General features: G+C 47.8%; 2 protein-coding genes across 4 annotated transcripts in view; both read right to left on the reverse strand.

Moving 5' to 3' along the window:
* LOC146010139 (uncharacterized) overlaps positions 1 to 21254 on the reverse strand; it is a 200303-nt gene that overhangs the window by 12045 nt on the left and 167004 nt on the right. The window lies entirely within an intron of this gene.
* LOC146010206 (uncharacterized) lies at positions 1102 to 21109 on the reverse strand. Of its 3 annotated transcripts, none has more exons than XM_083151229.1 (7): positions 20648 to 21109; positions 19119 to 19271; positions 10545 to 10736; positions 8971 to 9049; positions 8757 to 8872; positions 8350 to 8650; positions 1102 to 1198 (listed from the first exon to the last, which is right to left on the reverse strand). In XM_083151229.1, the coding sequence occupies exons 2-7, from the start codon at positions 19221 to 19223 to the stop codon at positions 1155 to 1157; spliced, it is 837 nt and encodes a 278-aa protein (XP_083007355.1). In that variant the 5' UTR covers positions 19224 to 19271; positions 20648 to 21109; the 3' UTR covers positions 1102 to 1154. The 3 variants fall into 3 exon arrangements, with proteins under 3 accessions (XP_083007355.1, XP_083007354.1, XP_083007356.1); XM_083151228.1 differs by having other exon boundaries at positions 20727 to 21096; XM_083151230.1 differs by having other exon boundaries at positions 8757 to 8854; positions 20727 to 21079.

Consider the following 21254-nt stretch of genomic DNA (forward strand, 5'->3'; position numbering starts at 1 on the left):
CCTGTAACTTCTCGCCTCCTTAAAAGATGGTTTAGGTGTCCCAGGATATGGGAAACGATTTCTCCTGTCCTGTGGGAGACGGACAGATTTACCTCCTGATCGTTTTTAAATCATAGCGTCAAGTTTGGATCCAAATAAATAATTTCCTTCAAAGGGTAGTGCTGTCAATTGATTTTTAGAATTTGCATCGGCACTCTATGGCTTAAGCTACAATGCCCTTCTTGCCGTCACTCCAGCCGCCATGGACTTTGATGCAAAAGACACAGAGTCAAGAGATGCTTCACATAAATAATCAACGGATTTTTGCATTATTTCTAAGCTGCGTAATATATATGACTTTGATATCTTGTCTTCTACATCGGTATGTAGGTTGGCTGCCCAGAGTCTAAGGGCACGGGATACAGAAGCAATAGCTACCGATGATTTAAGAGCCCCCAAAGAAGCGGTATGCACCTTCCGTAAAGAATTTTCTACTTTCTTATCCATAGAGTCCTTGAAAGCAGCCGCGTCTTCCACTGGTATAGTTGACCTCGACGTGAGTTCCGCTACAGCTGCATCCACCTTTGGTATCTTACACCATCCAATAAACTCTTCATCCTTGTACGGATACATCTTATCCACTCTGTTACTAAGGGTGAACTTCTTGTCCACATTTATCCATGCTTTAGCAATCATCTCTCTTACTACTTTGTTCAGCGGGAAGGTCCTTCCCCTTCTAGATCGGTCTTCAAATAGAGGATACTTTTCAACCGAAGTACCTGGGGCTTCCTGGTAGTTCATAGCTTTATATATGGTTTTTAACACATTTTCAACAATATCAAGATTGAAGGTCCTGTCATTCCCAACTTCACCCGATTCATCTGTGGAATTCTTTACTGGATCATCCATACCTGATGAACCTTCATCCGATTCCTGACTAAACCCAGCTTGGGATCTGGATCTCTTTGCTATCTGTGATTGCGCAAATTCGTCTTTAGATACAAAATTCTGCTTCATCCATAACATAAGTTCCTTCAGTATGATCAGGTTTCTTCTTTATTTCATACCTTGTGGAATCCTTTTGTTTTATCTCACAATTTTCACATAATGATTTATTCTGACTAGCAGAGAATACTTTGTCACATGACATGCACTTTGATTCAATGTATTTCTTCTTAAATACTCTTTTCTTCGGTACTGGTGTCCTTCTGTAGGCACACTACAAGAAAAAAGGGATTTTTGTAAGAAGTTACCATTCTAATCCCTTTCTCTGATATGGTCCTGGTGACACAGCTCAACATTGGGACGTAGGAGGGTCCGTAGGAGCCAGGCACCTATCCTAAAGCTTTTGGAGGGTAGGCTCCTCCCTTCTGCATCCCGGACTCCTCAGTTAAATCTTGCAAAGTCACTGGAATACATTAACTCAGTACAAATGCCTGCACATATTATATGCACAATTTTTTAAATTTTTTTTTACTTTTCAGCCATATATAACATGAAACATCATGAACACTGGCATACTTACAGAGCGTAAGGGAGGGATCGCTGTGTCACCAGGACCATATCAGAGAAAGGGATTCGAACGGTAAGTTCTTACAAAAATCCCTTTTTCTCTTTCAATTGTCCTGGTGACACAGCTCAACATTGGGACGTTCAACAGCCGGTCCTTTGGGAGGGTACGCTCAGGTCTGCAGCTCTCATCACTGCTCGCCCGAATGATGCATCCTCCGACGCGAACTCATGGAACCTATAGAATTTGGCAAAAGTGTGAACAGATGACCAAGTGGCGGCCCTGCAAACCTGCTCAGCTGTGGCCCCATGTCGAACCGCCCAAGAGGTGGCGACCGACCTGGTGGTATGCGCGTTGATCCTGGCCGGAACAGGCCTACCAACCTTCGTATATGCAAAGGCAATGACCGAACGCAACCACATAGCAATGGTCTGCTTAGACGCAGGCCAACCAATCTTGTGCACATCATACAAGACTAGCAAAGTATCAGTCTTCCCTGTCCACATAAATGCGCAAGGCGCGAACAACGTCCAAATTCCTCAATTTGTCCCTCTTCCTGGAACCCTCTGGGGGTTGAAACACAGGCAGAACTATCTCTTGATCCAAATGAAAAGCAGAGACTACTTTTGGCAAAAATTGGGGTACTGTTCGAAGAACAGCCCTGTCATCATGAAAAATAAGAAAGGGAGACTTGCAGGACAATGCTCCCAACTCTGACAATCTCTTTGCCGAGGCAACACCCAACAAAAAGACAAGTTTCCATGTAAGGAACTTAAGGTCAGCCGACCTTAATGGCTCAAAAGGCGCCCTTAGGAGACACTCCAGATCCAGTGATAAATCCCATGGAGCCACTGGTTGCTTGTAGGGAGGTTTCAACCGTGAAACCCCTTGCAGGAAAGTCTGCACCTCCGGTAGCAATGCTATCCTCTTCTGGAAATCTGTACCTTGAGTGACTGAAGGCTTAGACCAGACGAGAAACCATCCTGCAAAAACTCCAGAAATTTAGAAAGTCAAAATCGCAATGTATTCGACTTCTGCCTTTCACACCACCCAATATAGGTCTTCCAGACCCTATAATAGTTAGCCGAAGACACCGACTTCCTAGCCTTTACCATGGTGTTAACCACAGCCTCTGAGAAACCCTTGTTCTTGAAGATGGCGGTCTCAATAGCCAAGCCATCAAATTTAATGAATCCAGGTGGAAGAACGGCCCTTGGCTTAACAGATCTGCCCTCAGAGGTAGACGCCACGAGTCCACAGACAATCTCTGAACCCTCGAGTACCAGGACCTCCTTAGCAAATCTGGGGCTACTAGAATCACCGGAATTCCTTGGGATTGGATTCTTTTCAACACTCTCGCCAGCATTGGAAACGGCGGGAAAACATAAAGCAGATTCCCCTCCCAGGGGATAGTCATTGCATCCACTGCTTCGGCCAGTGGATCTCTTGTCCTGGCATAGAACCTGGGTACCCGATGATTGAACCTGGATGCCATAAGGTCCACATCCGGAGTTCCCCACTTTACTGTAATCTGGTGAAATACCTGTGGATTCAGGCTCCATTCCCCCTCTAGCAGTTCCTCCCTGCTCAGGAAATCGGCCTCGACATTCTCCACCCCTGGGATGAACATCGCTGACAACGCTGGAACATTCTGCTCCGTCCACAAGAAGATCCGGGAAACCTCCCAAATGGCCAGCCTGCTGCGTGTGCCTCCCTGATGATTCAGGTACGCCACAGCCGTGGCATTGTCCGTCTGAATCCGCAAAGGAAGACCCTGTAATCTTTCTCCACACAGCCCGCAGTTCCAGGATATTGATCGGCAGACTCCTCCGAGGACCACAAGCCCTGAAGGCGAAGGTCAAGAACAACTGCCCTCCAGCCCCTGAGACTGGCGTCGGTAGTGACTACCAGCCAGTCCCAGGACTGCAAAGACCGACCCCACTGAGGGAATCCACCTCCATCCACCATTCCAGGGAAGACCGGGTTTCTGGAGACAGCACTATGCGCTCTGACTTCATGGTCTGAGTATTCCCTGACCAGGATGTCAGAATGTTCTACTGGAATACTTGAGAGTGGAACCTGGCAAACTGTAGCATCTCGAAAGTCGCCACCATATTTCCCAGCAGTTTGAGACACCTCCAAACCGATGGACTCTGAGACCCCAGGATCTCCCGAACCAAGATGGATATGTCCCTGGCCTTTGTCTCTGGTAGAAATACCCAATGTAGATAGGTATCCAGGACAACACCCAGGAACTGGATTCTCTGTGACGGCACAAGCTGAGACTTTTGTAATTTAAAAGCCAACCGTGAACTTGCAAAAACCTGATGGCTTCTACCAAGTGACTCTGCAACCTCTCCGCCGACTCTGCTTTGAACAGCAGGTCGTCCAGGTACGGAATCACAGTGATTCCCCTCAGTCGGAGAGCAGCCGCCATCACGGACATAATTTTGGTGAATACCCTTCGTGCTGTGGCCAGTCCAAAGGGCAACGCCTGGAATTGCAAATGTAGGTCTCCTATTGCAAACCTCAGGAGAGCCTGATGTTCCGGGTGGATAGGAACATGAAGATATGCGTCCTGGACATCCATGGACGCCAAAAATTCTCCATGGTCCAGGCTTAGCAGCATGGACCGTAGAGATTCCATCTTGAAATGGTCTACCCACAGATGGAGATTCAAAGACTTTAAATTTAAGATTTGATAAAGCTACAGGACGCAGTGAAACGCGTTAGGTGACTGCCCCCCACCTCTGGACACAGCTGTGACACCTTTGTTTCATTTGGACATCATTTCCATTCATATTCTTCACTTGGACATTTTGTTCCTATTGGCGGACACCGTGCAAACTACCACTGGTCATCACCATCTACACCAGTGTGGACTGCTACTAAGCACGGAAGCCACATCTGTATTCCATCGCTGGGATCATTCATTTGGGATCGCTGCAGACAAATTCTGGTATTCCGAGTCAACATTCACCAGTCTCGCACCAACATATGGTCTGTTTACACCAAGCGATACTTACCACCTCCAGCGGCAACCATTCCAGCCGCATACATCGTGAGGACTCCCAGCATACTTCATATTCAAAGGATCCACCGTTTATTATTGGTAAAGTGCACTTACCTGCATACTTCATATCAGTGTCAACACAGCTTACTCTGACTGTCCATTGAGGCGGGGCCTATTCTTATTATTTACCATTTTGATATTCATTCCAATTTACGTTTATTCCCCCCCCCCCACTATCTTATACCATTATTGTATTATATTTATTGTCATTGTTTTATTATTGTGATTTTAACAGAATCAGTAAAATTGTTATACCTTTTCATTACTGGTATCCTTCATTGATTTAAGCGCTGCTTCACCCACCTTGTGTGAGTATTTCTTTTCTGTGGTTTTCTTCCAGTGGGGAGTGACTACCTCCACAGTAAAGCAGTTGCTTTCACTGGAGATCCAGCTCATTGCAAGGCGCCTGATTATTCCTAGTGAATACCTTTTTTCCCCTAAATTTAAGATTGGTCTGAAGGACCCGTCTGGCTTGGGCACCAAAAACAGAGTGGAATAAAAGCCCTTCTTCCGCTCGAGGGACCGGGATCACCACTCTAAGAGAGATTGAGCCGCCCCCAGAAGAGCAGCTCCTTTGGCAGTGGTGTAGGTATGAATCTTCTCGGAGGAAGACCTTTGAAGGGAATCCTGTAACCCTGGGATACAATGTCCAACACCCAAGGATCCCGGTCCAACAATGCCCAAGCGTCCCTGAACCATCTCAGACACCCCCCCACCTTGACCACCACTGGGATATTCCCCAGATAGTCATGCTGAGGGCTTATCCTCACCTTTGGTGCTCAGTTTCTTATGAAAGGAACTGAACTTTGACTTTGGGGCCTTGCCCCTGGAGGACTGAAACTTTCCCCTAAATGACTGTCCCCGAAAGGACGCACCCCCTCTAGGGGCGGGCCGAAAGGACGGCCTAAAAGCAGAGAACCTTGAGGCCTGTTTAGCTGCAGGAGCCGGCAGGAAAGTACTTTTGCCTCCCGTGGCCTGCTTAATAATCTCTTCCAGCTCGGAACCAAACAACAGCTTTCCTTTAAAAGCCAATGCCTCCAAGGCCTTTTTTGATTCATTATCTGCCTCCCAGGCTTTAAGCCAAAGCACTCTCCTGGCATTGACGGACACCGTGGATACTCTGGAAGCCATTTTGAGTGCTTCCTCCTCAGCCTCAAGCACATACTCCGCAGCTGCTTTTAGCTTCTCAGCTAGCAGTAACACACCTGGATCAGCATGCAAAATTGTACATAAGTCATTGGCCCACACAATCATGGCCTTAGAGACCCAGGCTGATGCTATCACAGGGCGTGAAGTGAAGCCTACCCCTTCAAATATTGCCTTGAGGTTTCCTTCAAGCTTCTTGTCTACGGGGTCCTTAAAGGCTGCCCCCCATGGACAGGGAGCACCGTGGCTTTAGAAAGCCGTGCCACAGAAGCGTCTACCACCGAAACTTTTTCCCAGAAGGTCTGCATGAGCCTCAGGCATGGGGCATAGACTTAAAAATCTCTTAGGCATCTGAAGCCTTTTATCGGGCATTTTCCAAGCCCCTTCCAATAAATCCTGTAAACCTTCATCCGCAGGGAAGGTAACAGTCTCCTTACGCTGCCGTTTAAATACACCTCTTGCAGGAGTTTTATCCTCCACAGACAAACTCAGAGCCTGTTTATCAGCAGTAATCAAATCCTCCACCCCTGGGGCCAAGGAATCCTCAGAGTCATCACCCTGATCCCAGGGGATGTCTGTGTACTCTCCCTCCTCTTCAGATTCAGCAACAAGCAACGGCACTGAATAAGACCTTTTAGGGGTACCCACAGTATCACCATCAAATTTGTTTAACAAATCATTAAATCTGCTGATCCCTTTAGCAGTATCCTGCATGACCTGTAAGAAACCAGGATCTGCTTGGGTCAGAGGCAAGGAGCCAGAGGACTGCTGAGATGATGACATAGGTCTAGGGGAAGATACCAACACATCACTCTGCCTGTCCAGCAATTGCACTAAGGTATTTACAGACCTGCCCAGGGCACTGGCCCACGCAGGCTCCGATTGCTATACCCTCTGGGGTTCACTGCCCATGGGTCTCACACCTGCGCAAGTAATACACAAGCCCCCCTTGACCATCTGTTCAGGGGTAAAGTTTAGTGTACAAACACTACAAGCGCACAATGCATTAAGGGCTCCCTCCCCGAAAGCCACAGACTGTTGCTCAGACATGATGCAAAAGATAACACAGTCACAGTGCACAAAGTACAGGCGTTTTATACAGAGCCAATGTACCACAGTCACTTATCTGTCTGAAGCTTTCAGAAGTGGGGAAATCGATGCCCAGGAAATCCAATCACTCTGCAAGGATCTGTCAGCCAGCTCAGCTCCGCTGCAAGCGTTCGGAATGGCGCCAAAACAGAGTGAGGGAAGAGACCAAGTCCCTGCTGCTGCGGGGTCCGTGGCTTTTGGCGCCAACCACCCCCAGACAGCCGCTCCCACTGTAGGATCTCCTAGTTCCAGTGTCTCCCCCTCTGCTGGGGATCACTCGGAACATGCCTGTGACACACTGCTGTCCTCTCATACAGGAGCTCAGTGTGTAAGCTCCTCAGAAAATGGCCGCCGCCATCACGGAGCGCCTGTCCCCTACGACCCCCACCTAGCGTGAAGCCGGTTTCAGTGCGCTCCGGAGCCCAGGCAGCTTCTTAATAGAAGCTGTAAGCGCTGCACAGGGAGACCAGACAGTGTCTCCCCTGTGCACAGTGAGCTGACAGGACGCGCTTCTGTCAGCTCCTGCTGCGGTGTCAGTGTGAGGATTCAATGAGATTCCTCACACTGTGCCTACCTAGCTAGTGTAAAAGTTAATAAAATAAAAAACTCCTAACAAACTCTAATCCTTCGGCTGCTCCTGCAGCCCTTTAGAATAGCACCCACTCCAGTGGGCACCTAACACGAACTGGAGTCTGGGATGCAGAAGGGAGGAGCCAATGTTGAGCTGTGTCACCAGGACCATTGAAAGAGAAATAATGTATACTAAGTAACTAGAAAATAAAACAACTAAATGCCCAAAACCAAAGGGCTTACCTCACAGGGGCATTATCCAGCTTAGGGGGAGGAAGGCACATCCATATCGGCAAAAGCTAACTCAATGCAAGGAGTAGCGTTTGAGCTCTGTTTAAATAGGGCGACATTAACCCTTAATGCACCGCCAGTCTAATAATCAGGATGGCTGAGCGGAACAAAAATTGTTCCCTGTGTTTCCGGGGAAGTACTTTAGCTGCACACCAGTGTTGCTCTGGGCAGAAGTAAGACGCCGCCGCGTACTTCCGCCCTCACAGTGCTAACTCTGCAGCGTGCAGTCGCGGCTTACAGCCCAGACTGCAGCATGTCTCTTACCAGAGCCGCCTACTTATGCCTTGACTCCCAGACCAAAACGCTGTATCCATGCTGGGAAAGCTTCCTGAAACGTACGTACATAGCGCCATAATGTGACTGCATTTGCTGTGAAGCATTTCACTTCTGCAGGAATAATCAGGCATATGCATAGGGGTATAGATAAATCCATTCCCCCTCACATCTTCTTCTCCCCGGGGAGCCACCCCATAGAGAAGAGGTAACCCTGCTTGAAACAAACAAAATACTCCTACTCTGTCCTCTCTAAACGGACACAGGAAAAAAAGACACTGAGGTGAAGGAGGAGGAGGCGGTTATACCCAAGGTGGGCGGTCCTAGAGAAAAAACTCCTGTCTAATCTATAGGGGAAAGGAAACATCCCAGTGTTATGGCTGCCATGGGGATCGTCGAAGAAATGATTATTCCTCACCTGTGCTGATATCTTTAGGGATTTCCTCTTTATTACACTGCTGATCACCCCTCATATGTGTGTCTTCTGTCTCTGTATCTTCTTTCTTATCAGACACATAAGACTCTTCTCTTATCTTCATATCCGTCACATACGTCTCTTCTTCCTCTGTGTCTTCTGCCTTAATGTCAGTCACATACGTCTCTTCTTCCTCTGTGTCTTCTGCCTTAATGTCAGTCACATACATCTCTTCTTCCTCTGTGTCTTCTGCCTTAATGTCAGTCACATACGTCTCTTCTGCCTTAATATCTTCACATTGAACCTACAAAAAAATATCTCATTAGTAATGTTTGATGCTAGTGAGTTTACACAGTACAATATCCGTGCAGTCACTTAGGAATATTGGGGAGACCCTAATTCCCACCTACCTGATCCTCCTGTGGGGTCCTGTGAGTCTCCTCTGTACAGTGCTGGGAATACAGAGGACGGGGCCATCTCTCTGGGGTATCTCTGTTACTGGGCCCATCTGTAGGACACACAGTGACTGAATATATTGTACATGTGGATTAGCAAATGATACGTGTATATAGGGGGGCCCAATACCTGCTCGCCCCTGTACAATAAAACAAAGTCTCCTCTTACCCAGTGATGTGAGGGCCAAGTGATTCTCCATCATTACATTCCTGCACAGACCCTTGTGTTCCTCTATATACTCCCGTTCCTGCATGGAGAGATAGACAGTGACATCCTGACACCTTATAGAAACCCGACACACACAGTGATACAGTCATCACCCAGACACATCCCCCGGTGTTACTGTATAACGTCCCATTCCCAGTAGTCACCTCTCCGGTCACATCCCATGGTGTTACTGTATAATGTAGCATTCCCAGCAGTCACCTCTCCGGTCACATCTCCCAGTGTTACTGTATAATGTCCCATTCCCAGCAGTCACCTCTCCGGTCACATCCCCCGGTGTTACTGTATAATGTCCCATTTCCAGCAGTCACCTCCCCGGTCACATCCCCCGGTGTTACTGTATAATCCCCATTCCCAGCAGTCACCTCTCCGGTCACATCCCCCGGTGTTACTGTATAATATCCCATTCCCAGCAGTCACCTCTCTGGTCACATCCCCCGGTGTTACTGTATAATGTCCCATTCCCAGCAGTCACTTATCCAGTCACATCCCCCAGTGTTACTGTATAATGTCCCATTCCCAGCAGTCACCTCTCCGGTCACATCCCCCGGTGTTACTGTATAATGTCCCATTCCTAGCAGTCACCTCTCCGGTCACATCCCCTGGTGTTACTGTATAATGTCCCATTCACAGCAGTCACCTCTCCGGTCACATCCACCGGTGTTACTGTATAATGTCCCATTCCTAGCAGTCACCTCTCCGGTCACATCCCCTGGTGTTACTGTATAATGTCCCATTTCCAGCAGTCACCTCCCCGGTCACATCCCCCGGTGTTACTGTATAATATCCCATTCCCAGCAGTCACCTCTCTGGTCACATCCCCCGGTGTTACTGTATAATGTCCCATTCCCAGCAGTCACTTATCCAGTCACATCCCCCAGTGTTACTGTATAATGTCCCATTCCCAGCAGTCACCTCTCCGGTCACATCCCCCGGTGTTACTGTATAATGCCCCATTCCCAGCAGTCACCTCTCCAGTCACATCCCCCGGTGTTACTGTATAATGCCCCATTCCCAGCTGTCACCTCTCCGGTCACATCCCCCGGTGTTACTGTATAATGCCCCATTCCCAGCAGTCACCTCTCCGGTCACATCCCCGGTGTTACTGTATAATGTCCCATTCCCAGCAGTCACCTCTCCGGTCACATCCCCCGGTGTTACTGTATAATGTCCCATTCCCAGCAGTCACTTCTCCGGTCACATCCCCTGGTGTTACTGTATAATGCCCCATTCCCAGCAGTCCCCTCTCCAGTCACATCCCTGGGTGTTTCTGTATAATGCCCCATTCCCTGCAGTCACCTCTCCGGTCACATCCCCCGGTGTTACTGTATAATGCCCCATTCCCAGCAGTCACCTCTCCGGTCACATCCCCGGTGTTACTGTATAATGTCCCATTCCCAGCAGTCCCCTCTCCGGTCACATCCCCAGTGTTACTGTATAATGTCCCATTCCCAGCAGTCACCTCTCCAGTCACATCCCCCGGTGTTTCTGTATAATGCCCCATTCCCAGCAGTCACCTCTCCGGTCAGCAGCTGGATGATCTTATTGGTGAGATCCAGGATCCTCTGCTCCTTGTCTCTCCCATGTATCAGTGAGTGAGGTGGAGGCACTGTGATGGGGCTCTGGGTCCTGCTCAGTTCTCCTGACACACAGGGATGGCAACTGGGTGTCTCATGGTCACTGGATGTCTTCTTCACTACTTTGTAACCCTGTGTATTGGAAAATATACTATTACTGCATGCACTCGCATACTTTGCCCGTACCTTACCGTTTACAATATAAAACACTTCTACTCGCATATAAAGCTATTAACCATACTGCACCATATGTCTCTTTACTTCACACAATATCTCCCATCTCGACCACTCCGCTCTACACAAGATCTGCGTCTCTCTCCTGCACGGATCACTAGCTCCCATTCACTATTGCAGGACTTTCATCGGCCTGCTCCCAGCCTATGGAATGCCCTTCCATGCACAATAAGACTCTCCACTAGCTTCCAAACTTTCAAGTGTTCCCTGAAAACTCCCCTCTTCAGGCAAGCCTATAATATTTAAGTTACATACGCATAACCCTCTGAGGCACTTATGTATTATATAGCTTCCCCTCTGGACTTGTAACTTGGTGGGACTGCTATGCTATTACTGGTGCCTGTCCTTGTGTTTCCCTCCTATGTCCCTATAGATTGTAAGCTTGCAGCAGGGCCCTCTAACCCCCAAGTCTGTCTGTTGTTACCCAGTTCGTTTTATCACTGTCTAAAATTGTAAAGCGCAAAGGAATCTGCTGCGCTATATAAGAAACTGTAAATAAAAATTATACTCCCAGTCATCACCCTCTATTAGTGCTATGATATGTAATTACCAAAATCCACCAATTAGGTCACTGTAGTAATAATATATCAGTGATATCACTGACACTCTCAGATATCCTCACCAGCATAGTGATGTCCCTGTATTATTACTATAGATATACTGTAAGTGATGTCACATTGACGCTCCCAGATCCCCTCACCTCCCCAGCCATGTCCCTGTATTATTACTATAGATATAAGTGATGCCACAGTGACACTCCCAGATCCCCTCACCTCCCCAGTCACGTCCCTGTATTATTACTATAGATATAAGTGACGTCACAGTGACGCTCCCAGATCCCCTCACCTCCCCAGCCACGTCCCTGTATTATTACTATAGATATAAGTGATGTCACAGTGACACTCCCAGATCCCCTCACCTCCCCAGTCACGTCCCTGTATTATTACTATAGATATAAGTGACGTCACAGTGACGCTCCCGGATCCCCTCACCTCCCCAGCCATGTCCCTGTATTATTGCTATAGATATAAGTGATGTCACAGTGACGCTCCCAGATCCCCTCACCTCCCCAGTCACGTCCCTGTATTATTACTATATATATAAGTGATGTCACAGTGACGCTACCAAATCCCCTCACCTCCCCAGTCACGTCCCTGTATTATTACTATAGATATAAGTGACGTCACAGTGACACTCCCAGATCCACTCACCTCGCCAGTCACGTCCCTGTATTATTACTATAGATATAAGTGACGTCACAGTGACGCTCCCAGATCCCCTCACCTCCCCAGTCACGTCTCTGTATTATTACTATAGATATAGGTGATGTCACAGTGACACTCCCAGATCCCCTCACCTCCCCAGTCACGTCCCTGTATTATTACTATAGATATAAGTGATGTCACAGTGACGCTCCCAGATCCCCTCACCTCCCTAGTGACGTCCCTGTATTATTACTATAGATATAAGTAATGTCACAGTGACACTCCCAGATCCCCTCACCTCCACAGTGACGTCCCTGTATTATTACTATAGATATAAGTGATGTCACAGTGACACTCCCAGATCCCCTCACCTCCCCAGTCGCGTCCCTGTATTATTACTATAGATATAAGTGATGTCACAGTGACACTCCCAGATCCCCTCACATCCCTGTATTATTACTATAGATATAAATGATGTCACAGTGACACTCCCAGATCCCCTCACCTCCCCAGTCATGTCCCTGTATTATTACTATAGATATAAGTGATGTCACAGTGACGCTCCCAGATCCCCTCACCTCCCCAGTCACATCGCTGTATTATTACTATAGATATAAGTGATGTCACAGTGACGCTCCCAGATACCCTCACCTCCCCAGTCATGTCCCTGTATTATTACTATAGATATATGAGGTCACAGTGACGCACCAGATCCCCTCACCTCCCCAGTCACGTCCCTGTATTATTACTATAGATATAAGTTATGTAACAGTGACACTCCCAGATCCCCTCACCTCCCCAATCATGTCCCTGTAATATTACTATAGATATAGGTGATGTCACAGTGACGCTCCCAGAACCCCTCACCTCGCCAGTCATGTCCCTTTATTATTACTATAGATATAGGTGATGTCACAGTGACGCTCCCAGATCCCCTCACCTCCCCAGTCACGTCCCTGTATTATTACTATAGATATAAGTGATGTGACAGTGACACCCATAGATCCCCTCACCTCCCCAGTCACATCCCTATATTATTATTATAGATATATGTGATGTCACAGTGACACTCCCAGATCCCCTCACGTCCCTGTATTATTGCTATAGCTATAAGTGACATCACAGGGACACTCCCAGATCCCCTCACCTCCCCAGTCACGTCCCTGTATTATTGCTATAGCTATAAGTGATGTCACAGTGACACCCCCAGATCCCCTCACCTCCCCAGTCACGTCCCTGTATTATTACTATAGATATATGTGATGTCACAGTGACACTCACAGATCCCCTCACCTCCCCAGTCATGTCCCTGTATTATTACTATAGATATAAGTGATGTCACAGTGACACCCCCAGATCCCCTCACCTCCCCAGTCACGTCCCTGTATTATTACTATAGATATAAGTGATGTCACAGTGACACTCCCAGATCCCCTCACCTCCCCAGTAACGTCCCTGTATTATTACTATAGATATAAGTGATGTCACAGTGACGCTCCCAGTTCCCCTCACCTCCCTGTATTATTACTATAGATATAAGTTATGTAACAGTGACACTCCCAGATCCCCTCACCTCCCCAATAACGTCCCTGTAATATTACTATAGATATAGGTGATGTCACAGTGACGCTCCCAGAACCCCTCACCTCCCCAATCACGTCCCTGTAATATTACTATAGATATAGGTGATGTCACAGTGACGCTCCCAGAACCCCTCACCTCCCCAATCACGTCCCTGTATTATTACTATAGATATAAGTGATGTCACAGTGACGCTCCCAGATCCCCTCACCTCCCCAATCACGTCCCTGTAATATTACTATAGATATAGGTGATGTCACAGTGACGCTCCCAGAACCCCTCACCTCGCCAGTCATGTCCCTTTATTATTACTATAGATATAGGTGATGTCACAGTGACGCTCCCAGATCCCCTCACCTCCCCAGTCACGTCCCTGTATTATTACTATAGATAGAAGTGATGTCACAGTGACACTCCCAGATCCCCTCACATCCCTGTATTATTACTATAGATATAAGTGATGTCACAGTGACACTCCCAGATCCCCTCACCTCCCCAGTCATGTACCTGTATTATTACTATAGATATAAGTGATGTCACAGTGACGCTCCCAGATCCCCTCACCTCCCCAGTCACATCGCTGTATTATTACTATAGATATAAGTGATGTCACAGTGACGCTCCCAGATGCCCTCACCTCCCCAGTCATGTCCCTGTATTATTACTATAGATATATGAGGTCACAGTGACGCACCAGATCCCCTCACCTCCCCAGTCACGTCCCTGTATTATTACTATAGATATAAGTGATGTCATAGTGACACTTCCAGATCCCCTCACCTCCCTGTATTATTACTATAGATATAAGTGATGTCACTGTGATGCTCCCAGATCCCCTCACCTCCCCAATCATGTCCCTGTAATATTACTATAGATATAGGTGATGTCACAGTGACGCTCCCAGAACCCCTCACCTCCCCAGTCATGTCCCTGTATTATTACTATAGATATAAGTAATGTCACAGTGACGCTCCCAGAACCCCTCACCTTGCCAGTCATGTACCTTTATTATTACTATAGATATAGGTGATGTCACAGTGACGCTCCCAGATCCCCTCACCTCCCCAGTCACGTCCCTGTATTATTACTATAGATATAAGTGATGTCACAGTGACACTCCCAGATCCCCTCACCTCCCCAGCCACGTCCCTGTATTATTACTATAGATATAAGTGATGTCACAGTGACGCTCCCAGATCCCCTCACCTCCCCAGTCACGTCCCTGTATTATTGCTATAGATATAAGTGACGTCACAGTGACGCTCCCGGATCCCCTCACCTCCCCAGCCATGTCCCTGTATTATTGCTATAGATATAAGTGATGTCACAGTGACGCTCCCAGATCCCCTCACCTCCCCAGTCATGTCCCTGTATTATTACTATATATATAAGTGATGTCACAGTGACGCTACCAAATCCCCTCACCTCCCCAGTCACGTCCCTGTATTATTACTATAGATATAAGTGACGTCACAGTGACGCTCCCAGATCCCCTCACCTCCCCAGTCACGTCCCTGTATTATTACTATAGATATAGGTGATGTCACAGTGACACTCCCAGATCCCCTCACCTCCCCAGTCACGTCCCTGTATTATTACTATAGATATAAGTGATGTCACAGTGACGCTCCCAGATCCCCTCACCTCCCTAGTGACGTCCCTGTATTATTACTATAGATATAAGTAATGTCAGTGACACTCCCAGATCCCCTCACCTCCACAGTGACGTCCCTGTATTATTACTATAGATATAAGTGATGTCACAGTGACACTCCCAGATCCCCTCACCTCCCCAGTCGCGTCCCTGTATTATTACTATAGATATAAGTGATGTCACAGTGACACTCCCAGATCCCCTCACATCCCTGTATTATTACTATAGATATAAATGATGTCACAGTGACACTCCCAGATCCCCTCACCTCCCCAGTCATGTCCCTGTATTATTACTATAGATATAAGTGATGTCACAGTGACGCTCCCAGATCCCCTCACCTCCCCAGTCACATCGCTGTATTATTACTATAGATATAAGTGATGTCACAGTGACGCTCCCAGATACCCTCACCTCCCCAGTCATGTCCCTGTATTATTACTATAGATATATGAGGTCACAGTGACGCACCAGATCCCCTCACCTCCCCAGTCACGTCCCTGTATTATTACTATAGATATAAGTTATGTAACAGTGACACTCCCAGATCCCCTCACCTCCCCAATCATGTCCCTGTAATATTACTATAGATATAGGTGATGTCACAGTGACGCTCCCAGAACCCCTCACCTCGCCAGTCATGTCCCTTTATTATTACTATAGATATAGGTGATGTCACAGTGACGCTCCCAGATCCCCTCACCTCCCCAGTCACGTCCCTGTATTATTACTATAGATATAAGTGATGTGACAGTGACACCCATAGATCCCCTCACCTCCCCAGTCACATCCCTATATTATTATTATAGATATATGTGATGTCACAGTGACACTCCCAGATCCCCTCACGTCCCTGTATTATTGCTATAGCTATAAGTGACATCACAGGGACACTCCCAGATCCCCTCACCTCCCCAGTCACGTCCCTGTATTATTGCTATAGCTATAAGTGATGTCACAGTGACACCCCCAGATCCCCTCACCTCCCCAGTCACGTCCCTGTATTATTACTATAGATATATGTGATGTCACAGTGACACTCACAGATCCCCTCACCTCCCCAGTCATGTCCCTGTATTATTACTATAGATATAAGTGATGTCACAGTGACACCCCCAGATCCCCTCATCTCCCCAGTCACGTCCCTGTATTATTACTATAGATATAAGTGATGTCACAGTGACACTCCCAGATCCCCTCACCTCCCCAGTAACGTCCCTGTATTATTACTATAGATATAAGTGATGTCACAGTGACGCTCCCAGTTCCCCTCACCTCCCTGTATTATTACTATAGATATAAGTTATGTAACAGTGACACTCCCAGATCCCCTCACCTCCCCAATCACATCCCTGTAATATTACTATAGATATAGGTGATGTCACAGTGACGCTCCCAGAACCCCTCACCTCCCCAATCACGTCCCTGTAATATTACTATAGATATAGGTGATGTCACAGTGACGCTCCCAGAACCCCTCACCTCCCCAATCACGTCCCTGTATTATTACTATAGATATAAGTGATGTCACAGTGACGCTCCCAGATCCCCTCACCTCCCCAATAACGTCCCTGTAATATTACTATAGATATAGGTGATGTCACAGTGACGCTCCCAGAACCCCTCACCTCCCCAGTCATGTCCCTGTATTATTACTATAGATATAAGTGATGTCACAGTGACGCTCCCAGAACCCCTCACCTCGCCAGTCATGTCCCTTTATTATTACTATAGATATAGGTGATGTCACAGTGACGCTCCCAGATCCCCTCACCTCCCCAGTCACGTCCCTGTATTATTACTATAGATAGAAGTGATGTCACAGTGACACTCCCAGATCCCCTCACATCCCTGTATTATTACTATAGATATAAGTGATGTCACAGTGACGCTCCCAGATCCCCTCACCTCCCCAGTCACATCGCTGTATTATTACTATAGATATAAGTGATGTCACAGTGACGCTCCCAGATGCCCTCACCTCCCCAGTCATGTCCCTGTATTATTACTATAGATATATGAGGTCACAGTGACGCACCAGATCCCCTCACCTCCCCAGTCACGTCCCTGTATTATTACTATAGATATAAGTGATGTCATAGTGACACTTCCAGATCCCCTCACCTCCCTGTATTATTACTATAGATATAAGTGATGTCACTGTGATGCTCCCAGATCCCCTCACCTCCCCAATCATGTCCCTGTAATATTACTATAGATATAGGTGATGTCACAGTGACGCTCCCAGAACCCCTCACCTCCCCAGTCATGTCCCTGTATTATTACTATAGATATAAGTGATGTCACAGTGACGCTCCCAGAACCCCTCACCTTGCCAGTCATGTCCCTTTATTATTACTATAGATATAGGTGATGTCACAGTGACGCTCCCAGATCCCCTCACCTCCCCAGTCACGTCCCTGTATTATTACTATAGATATAACTGATGTCACAGTGACGCTCCCAGATCCCCTCACCTCCCCAGTCATGTCCCTGTATTATTACTATAGATATAAGTGATGTGACAGTGACACCCATAGATCCCCTCACCTCCCCAGTCACATCCCTATATTATTACTATAGATATAAGTGATGTCACAGTGACACTCCCAGATCCCCTCACCTCCCCAGTCACGTCCCTGTATTATTGCTATAGCTATAAGTGACATCACAGGGACACTCCCAGATCCCCTCACCTCCCCAGTCACGTCCCTGTATTATTACTATAGATATATGTGATGTCACAGTGACACTCACAGATCCCCTCACCTGCCCAGTCATGTCCCTGTATTATTACTATAGATATAAGTGATGTCACAGTGACACCCCCAGATCCCCTCACCTCCCCAGTCACGTCCCTGTATTATTACTATAGATATAAGTGATGTCACAGTGACACTCCCAGATCCCCTCACCTCCCCAGTAACGTCCCTGTATTATTACTATAGATATAAGTGATGTCACAGTGACGCTCCCAGTTCCCCTCACCTCCCTGTATTATTACTATAGATATATGTGATGTCATAGTGACACTCACAGATCCCCTCACCTCCCCAGTCACGTACCTGTATTATTACTATAGATATAGGTGATGTCACAGTGACGCTCCCAGATCCCCTCACCTCCCCAGTCACGTCCCTGTATTATTACTATAGATATAAGTGATGTCACAGTGACACTCCCAGATCCCCTCACCTCCCCAGTCACGTCCCTGTATTACTACTATAGATATAGGTGATGTCACAGTGACGCTCCCAGAACCCCTCACCTCCCCAGTCACGTCCCTGTATTATTACTATAGATATACATGATGTCACAGTGACACTCCCAGATCCCCTCACCTCCCCAGTCATGTCCCTGTATTATTACTATAGATATAAGTGATGTCACAGTGACACCCCCAGATCCCCTCACCTCCCCAGTCACGTCCCTGTATTATTACTATAGATATAAGTGATGTCACAGTGACACTCCCAGATCCCCTCACCTCCCCAGTAACGTCCCTGTATTATTACTATAGATATAAGTGATGTCACAGTGACGCTCCCAGTTCCCCTCACCTCCCTGTATTATTACTATAGATATATGTGATGTCATAGTGACACTCACAGATCCCCTCACCTCCCCAGTCACGTACCTGTATTATTACTATAGATATAGGTGATGTCACAGTGACGCTCCCAGATCCCCTCACCTCCCCAGTCACGTCCCTGTATTATTACTATAGATATAAGTGATGTCACAGTGACACTCCCAGATCCCCTCACCTCCCCAGTCACGTCCCTGTATTACTACTATAGATATAGGTGATGTCACAGTGACGCTCCCAGAACCCCTCACCTCCCCAGTCAGCAGGTAGATGATCTCCAGGGTGATATTTAGAATACTCTCAGTCATGTGACTCTGGTCCTTGTCCATCCTCAGGGAATCAGTGACGTGTCTCATCCTCACGTGACGTCTAGTAAACACTCCGTTTCCGCACCGCTCGGTTGTCTAGGTGTAAATATAATTACAATAAACACCACACAGTACACATGTAACATATTAGGTAAAAGGTGCCCATCCACTAGTCCGATTTGGGCCAATTTCACCCGATCCCGATGGAACGGGCTGAGAAATCGGATGTGTTTGACGTCTGCCTTGGGTTGGATTCACCTCGGACCTGAGCAGGAGGTCGGACCTGCTGCCCACCCGCCGACTCGGCCCTCATCCTGGTGGCTGGGAATGGGGTCGCATGGGATACATTGCATGTGAAATGACAGCATGTGATGCATCGTATGCAGGTCCCAGGTGGCTCGGAGGGGGTCGCATGGCCATACACTGCTGCGATACATCCCAGTAGTGTATGGCCACCATAAGAAAAATCTACACAGAGGCAGAACAGCTGCCTCTAATGTGCACATATATATATATCATACAGAGAACAATGGGTACATGTATAGTATAAGCGCTATAGAATACCACTACAACGTTCATTGTAGTACATGGTTGTCTGAAAACAATTGTAATAGGGCACCAAAGGCTGCTCGCACTGTATAATCATCATACTACTACGAAGATATCAGAGACTCAAAACCCTGAAAAAAATTATATAAAATAAATTTGTTTTGTAACAGGACACCAAAAGCTGCTCCCTAATGGTAATCTTAAAAAAAGGCAGAGGCAGCTGAACTATATAATAATAACACCACACCAGAGGCTGCTCCCTCTGTATAACATTTGTAACAGGATGCCATAGGCCGCTCCCCCTGTATAAATAGGACGGCAGAGGCCGCTCACACCACAGGCTGCTCCAACTGCATAAACAGGATGCCACAGGCCGCTCCTCCTGCATAAACAGAACACCCCCCCCCCCCCCCCCCCGGTATAACAGGACGCTGCAGGATGCTCCTCCCTGTATAAAAGGACGCAGCAAGCCGCTCCCCATGTATAAACAGTATGCCCCCCCCCCTGTATGACAGGATGCCGCAGGCCGCTCCCCATCTGTATAAAATGACATCACAGGCCTCTCCCCCGTATAACAGGACATCATAGGCCGCTCCCCCTGAATAACAGGACACTACAGGCCACTCTCCCCCCCGTATCACAGGACACCACAGGCCGCTCCCCCTGTATCACAGGACACCACAGGCCGCTCCTTCTGTATCACAGGACACCACAGGCCGCTCCCCCTGTATCACAGGACACCACAGGCCGCTCCCCCTGTATCACAGGAGTCCACCACAGGCTGCTCCCCCTGTATCACAGGAGTCCACCACAGGCTGCTCCCCCTGTATTACAGGACACCGCAGGCCGATCCTTCCCTTATAACCAGACACCACAGGCTGCTCCGCCTGTATAATAACACCAGGGCAGTACAATACCATCACCTGCTGCCAGATACAGCAATATCTTCTCTCGGTCCCCCGTAACCTTATCACCGTGGCTTCTGGAAGTGAGAGGCCTCACCTAAGATTCAGCAGCGCTGCCCCAGCAGGAAGCCGAGATGCTGCCGCCACTGAACGCGTGGATTGGTCTTCGGGAAAATGGCCGCCGCTCCGTTACACAAGGGACAATTATTATGGAACCTTTCTGGTCGTATTATAGCATGGAAACTACTACCGGTGACCGCACCTCACAGAACTCTCTCTGTGCATTCTCTCAATGCAATTGCCGCTTCTACCAGTCTCTTAGTGATGTCTCATTGTGTGTCCTCATACAGCGGCGGCCATTGTGTTGTAGTTTGTACTCGGCTGGGCTCCCAGACTCCCCCGAGGCTGTAGCCACAGTGTATTTCCTGTGTGGGGCAGAGTGGGAGGAGCTGTGTTACCAGGGAAACGTCCCTTCCTCGTGTGCATGGCAGGCAGGAGGGAGAGTGCTGCAGCTGGCACCAGGTGACCCCAGGTATTATACTGCTAGTAACAGCATAGTAGTGATTGCTGGGTGTGAGCCATATGTGCACTTATATCCCTTTTACACCAGAGTCGCGAACCGGGT

The sequence above is a fragment of the Crinia signifera genome, chromosome 6 (genome assembly GCF_055691185.1).
Source record: "Crinia signifera chromosome 6, ASM5569118v1, whole genome shotgun sequence".
In the NCBI taxonomy this organism is placed as follows: domain Eukaryota; kingdom Metazoa; phylum Chordata; class Amphibia; order Anura; family Myobatrachidae; genus Crinia; species Crinia signifera.